The following is a 6,260-nucleotide window of genomic DNA, read 5'->3' as shown; positions in this document are numbered from 1 at the left end:
ACTATAGGCATTTTACAAACGCTTAAGCATGTTAGTGTTTGTAAAGAAAATTAGGATATATTTTTTTAATGTTTGCAAGCAGAGATAGTTGTCATCGTCAACAAATATTTTCCATTACCTATACAACTTTGAATTATAAAGTGGTATAATAGTCTTAAAATCTTGTTCAAATCGACCTTCAATGTAACTTTAATCTGATACCTTAGTACCTGGTACCTTTTTGTGTCAGTTTGTTTTAGATTTATTAGTTTGACTGTCCCTTTGGTATCTTTCATAACTCTTTTAGTAGTCTCAACTTCTAACTTCTTATTGACCACTAAAATTGTTCTTTGTTCGTAACTGAATGCTTTAAAGTTAAATACTTCCCCTAAAAAACTAGCTTTTGTCTTTGAATTAAGTTCAGATTGATAGTGTTTTTAAACTATCTTCCATGTTTTAAAGTTGTGAGGTGAAATTTCATTGTTTATTCGCACATAGGGTCAATTTTTGAAATTTGTCAAATCATATCAAAACAATGAATGGTTAAAGTGTCTGTATCATACGCTTGCAGTATTTCTTAACAATTCAAAGACAGTTATTCGATAAGGAAACACTGGTTTGGTATATAAATTGTCAATCATAATGTCTCATGCTGAGTTTATTTACATTTTTCCATAAAAATTGCGAATGCTATTCAGCACTCAGTCATATACAAACCCTCTTTCAAAACAAGTAACACATTTATATTCCAGTTTTCAATTAAAAATCGGCATTCGTACGTGAACTGACTGTTTTCATTCCAATTTTTTCTTTTTTAAAAATTATTACTTGAACGTCACATCACATAAAAGAGATGATGCCATGTCAATAAATAATGCAAAGGTATTTAACTATTATACGCATTCAACAATCAAACTCGCAATAAAGGACACCACTTATTCTTTTAACTCTTTCGTTTATTTTGACTTACATCTAGAATGTAACAATAAGGGTTCATGAAAAAAAGTTAGTTTTTGCAGAAACATTACAACATCGCTGTATATGTAGTATATGTAAATATCCTATTTGATACGATATTCCGAAATTTTGCTTTTCGAATAATGAATAATCGACGAAATAAGATTAATATCTCATTCGTTTGCTTCGGGTTCTGATTTTTTAAATCCTTGATTTCAGATATATATTTTTAATATTTAACAACAATAAAAGGTTATATCACACCACATTCCTATATGTAAAAAATCCCAGTTCCTGATTTAACTTTCCTCTTTTGCCGTCTTAGCTCGGCTTCTGTCATCTACTTTCCCCCTAAACGAACTGAACTTAACTAAAGCAACGGACATGCACTGTCGACAAGTTTTGGTACTACAGAGTAATTCTACTATAAATGATAGAATTGCAATACCGACAACACCGAAATATACATAGAAAAGGCCATATAAACTATCCAATCCAAGTGACTGGGCAGATCCAGACCTATCTGTGCTTGTACAGCTGTCAGATTCCGATTTAGGCCACCATATTTCTCGCCATTTTTGTATTAGTCCTGCTTCTGTCATCTTCATGATCCTGTAAAAAAATCTATACCCTTGAAATAATTAAAATACTATTATACCGAATTCCAAGGTAAAAAACAAACCGGAAAGTCCGTATTCGGATGTCAAAATCAAAATCACAAACGCATAAAACGAATGGTTATTAAATGTCATATTCTGTACATCTATGTATCAGTAAGTCATGTTGAAAATAACTTTGTTAGTGGTTGTTTTTTTTTATACATATTACGTTTGAATTTTAATTTAGTGATTTGTTTGAATTGGTTTGAATTTAAAACTCTTAGATATACAGTTTGAACATTCGATCAACTTTACATATTACATACAAATGTATCAGAGGTAGCGTAGAAAAATAAGCACAAAAATACTGAACTCCGAGGAAATTCAAAACGGAAAGACTGAAGATTTTCCGTTAAAAAAAAAGTGAAAACCAAAGGCCATATTTCTGACGTCGAGCAGGTATTTGTTGGAGACAAATAGTTTTTGTGTTCCTTTGATAATTATGACGTGTCTCTGTACTTATACATCCCGTCATAATGTTAATGTGCTATTGTATTTTGCATTCTTGTCCTCCATTTTTGCGAATCTGCTTTGTCAACACACTTTGTCGTGATTCTTTGTTACATATTTGCTCGTTTTAAAGTTATTAAGATTACTACACAATGTTGACTGCTGTACCCTTATTTTTGACGATTTCAAGTATTCAATGTGTCCGTTTATTTTGTTCACACATTGTTGTCAATATAATGGAATTTGATTCGATTGTCATACAAATAAGAGGTTTGTCTAGCTACAAAACAAGATTCAATCCACCAATTTCTATGAAAGAAAATTTCTGTACGAAGTCAGGAATGTGACATTTGTTACCATAACTTTGATGTGTTTCAGATTCAGGTTTGGCTATTTGATTAGGAACTTTCTATTTTCAATTTTCCTCGATGTTAAGTATTTTTGTGATTATTCTTTTTTAAAAACATGGTGACCTACTGAATTTTACTATTTTGGGTTTGAAATAGTTTGAGCAACATGACGGGAACTTCATGTGGAATAGAAACGGATTACCCGTCCGGAGTACTTGATATCACTCCGGTTGTTTGGTTGGGTTCTTGTTGCTTAGTCTTTATATTTCTATGTTGTGTTTTTGTGTACTATTGTTTGTCTGTTTAAAGCCACGGAGTTTTCATATTAAGTTACGTTTAACCAAGCCGTTATGTTGTCCATACATGTAAAAGTTGCAAAAAATGCAATAAATATATATATATAGAATAAATAATCACAAACTTACGCTATGTTAAAAGCATTCAAATAATTAGAATGTTCTGGTAGAACAAATCCATACCCTGCTTTGTTGAATGTTTCGTCAGCCACAGCGTAGGTTTTACAATCTTGAAGCATGATGTACTCAAGAACAGAGTGGTCTAATAATAATGCATATTCATTTGTCCTTACATAGCTTAATATCGTTTCTAAATGATTAGCTTTCGGCATATCATCCATTTTTGACCATATTTGTCTGTAAACTGACGTTTTTGCAGTCTACAAATAAAATAACTTGAAAAAAGTATATGTTATTTCACATTTGCACTGGAATTTTGTATTTTGTTTAATATTTTGTGAAGTGTCCTTTTTTTAGTTTTTCATAAAGATGAATACACAACATAACCAAAAGAATATACTTATTAGTAAAGCAAGACTTTCTTTCAAAAGCATTTGTGTGATATTCTATTGATAAAGATTTTTATTTCATGTAAACGAGTTTGCTTCTTTTGAGGTTGTAGCAGTTTCCTGAGCACTATTCTTGAAATTTCTATTTCATCTTCGTAATCGTGTTATAAGATTTGAAAAGGATTGTTCTAACACCAGTATCAAGGTCCAATTTTACACTTGGGGCAGTATCTGCCAACATTATGGTTTAAGTTGTTTAGTTTTTATGTTTTTGTGTTTGTCTGTTGATGTGTTTTTTTCTAACCAAGAAGTTTTCAGTTCAATTTCGACGTATGAGTTTGAATGTTCCTTTGGTATATTCTGTCTTTCTGTTAACCACCAGTAGACTAATGTTGCCATTATTTACTATGTGTCTCAGGAATATAGGTCTTTTAATCCTATTATTTCAGACAACATAAACCGAATCATTTGTTATCCTTGACTATTACACCTTGTATGACTACCTGAAACAAAGTATGAAGATTCGCTCCAGTAAATATCAATGGTCGAATGTTTTCATGTCTAGCCAGTTCCTCTAGGCTGTTGATTGGTGAATCTATTATCGTCACAGTCAGATAGGCAGCAAGATTGGCTGTATATGTGGCTGCCATCAAAATAGTAAAGATCCACCAGAAACTTAACATAACTCTGCCTGATAAGGATCTAGGCTGAGCATCTCCTCCTGAAAAATAACAACGATCAACAGTTAACATGCACGACAACGACCTACATTAGTCACCTCATGAGATAACAGTAAAGGTAAAAATGCAGTGATATAAATTCTACAAATTTAAAATGACAGCAAGAACATTTTAAAGGACGCCGTTATGTTTAAATAGATTTGAAACATAAGGTCGTTCTATCTTTATCTTGATATTTGTTTTGTTTTGTTTTTCATATTATTTTACATTATGTAATTATTGTGTGTGTGTGTAGTGGGGGGTTACCTTAATATAAGATATGAATTTTGCTATCATCACCATTTGATTTCAGAGTATATGTTAAATGACTTTCTTGGTCGCGCGAATCGTTTTCATTGCACTTTAACTAAAGAAAACAGTTTGACTCTCACTCTAATATCTTTCGTCCCTCTTTTGCAGTAATGTGTTCTAAACAAATTGATGTAAATGAACTTATCATAGATATCAGGATTAAGTTTTGTAAACGCTAGACGCGCTTTTCGTGTAAAAAGACTAATCAGTGACGCTTGAATAAAAAAGCTAAAAGGCCTAACAGCTACGTACGATTTAGAAATGAATTTGAACACATTACGGATACATTTCAACTTGTATATAAACGTTTTTTAAAATGTCTTGAGAATATATCAACAAACTTGATAGAACTAGGACCAATGCCAAATGGTAAAAAAATGCTAGCTACTCTTTCGAATTGAGGTTGTGTAAATAATGCTCGATCATTTTTATTTTATCGGTTTGCAACACGTTTTAATTATCTTATTTTGTCCTTCAGTTAAAAGCTTGATGGTATGTTAATATTGAACATGGTTTGTATAAGATGGCATACATCGGCTGCATATTTGTAAGCTAGATAGATAGAGAAATTACAAAGGTTCTCATATTTTTGTTTCCCTTTAAGCCCATCTTACTCCTAAACAAACTCAGACTAATACTTTATCTGACATGATTAGAATGTGAAAGTATATGAAATTCCCGTCCATCATGAATTTTAATTTAATTTCAAAAATTGTATTACCCTGTTCAACAAAAGCTCCATAGATAAGCCACATTGAACTAGACAAGTTTTCTGTCTCTAGGTAGTGCTGATGTTCTTCTAACTCAGTAGAACAAGGACTATATCTATTTACTATAAACATAACCACGCCCACTACAATTATAGCTACACCAATCAGAATCCACACAGTAACAGACAATGGTTTAAACATTTTGTACTCTTTATTAGCCTCTACCTGCGGCCTCAGTGTAAGAATGCCCACACCTTCTTCCATGTAGGTTTTTGTGAAGTCGATCACTGATTCCCTAGCGGCGGTTATTGTAAATGGACCAGCTGCAAAATCCGCTTCCTACAGAATATATATCAGATATACTAGTCGTAAAATAAATCTTGCATAAAGGTTGTAGTCTAACTATTCGACAATTCGAAATTTGAATCGACTAGATTTTGTCGAAGGATTTACTCTATCGACACGTCTGACTTCACTTTTTTTTATGGTTATATATCTTTAACCTTCGCAATTGTTGGTCTCTATAGTACAGAATAAGGTAACAATAGTTACCCTGTGTTTAAAACTTACAATGAAAAAAATCAAGGTTACAAACAAAAACAAACGGAAACGCATTATTTTTTTTTGGAACGAGACCGGATATGGTGGCATGATTTGATTGACACAAAAAGGGGTGTTGGTTATTAATTATTAATATCAAATTGTATTTGAATTTTTATGTACCTTAAATTAAGTATGTTTTTAAATGCTATTATTTCAATCCGCTTCCTCATTCCATTCAAATTGTAGTTGCACATTAGAAAAATATTGATCTGAAGAAACGTAAAGAATCAACTCAGTTAACTCACCTTAGGCATAACCATATCAACCATACCATTTCATGTACCGTCGTCTTCTAAACTACTATAAGCATTGTCAGCAGGAGTCACAATCTGATAACTCATAATAAACTCAATCAACTCACCTTACGCATAACCATACCAACCATACCATTCCATGTACCGTCGTCTTCTAAACTAATATAAGCATTGTCAGCAGGAGTCACAATCTCGTAACTCATAATAAACTCAATCAACTCACCTTACGCATAACCATACCAACCATACCATTCCATGTACCGTCGTCTTCTAAACTACCATAGGCATTGTCAGCAGGAGTCACTATCTCATAACTCATAATAAAAGACAAAAGTACTAGTAATCATGAATATGAAACCTCTCGGATGTTTCAGATCGGTAAGCAGATCCTGCTCCATATCTGGCACACGTCGTGTAAATATTTCATATTATGATGAGTTTACTTGTCCTTAACAGAGCGGA

General features: G+C 32.4%; 1 protein-coding gene across 1 annotated transcript; it reads right to left on the bottom strand.

Annotated features, from left to right (window-relative positions):
- Nucleotides 1-943: 943 nt before the first annotated feature.
- Nucleotides 944-6,001, bottom strand: LOC134726728 (glutamate receptor-like). The gene is made up of 5 exons (XM_063591146.1): nt 5,906-6,001; nt 4,953-5,280; nt 3,704-3,921; nt 2,821-3,071; nt 944-1,548 (listed from the first exon to the last, which is right to left on the bottom strand). The coding sequence occupies exons 1-5, from the start codon at nt 5,999-6,001 to the stop codon at nt 1,236-1,238; spliced, it is 1,206 nt and encodes a 401-aa protein (XP_063447216.1). The 3' UTR covers nt 944-1,235.
- Nucleotides 6,002-6,260: the final 259 nt, after the last annotated feature.

Source organism: Mytilus trossulus, chromosome 7 (genome assembly GCF_036588685.1).
Source record: "Mytilus trossulus isolate FHL-02 chromosome 7, PNRI_Mtr1.1.1.hap1, whole genome shotgun sequence".
Taxonomy (NCBI): domain Eukaryota; kingdom Metazoa; phylum Mollusca; class Bivalvia; order Mytilida; family Mytilidae; genus Mytilus; species Mytilus trossulus.
The sequence above is the reverse complement of the archived record's forward strand: the minus strand, read 5'-3'. Positions and strand labels throughout refer to the sequence as shown.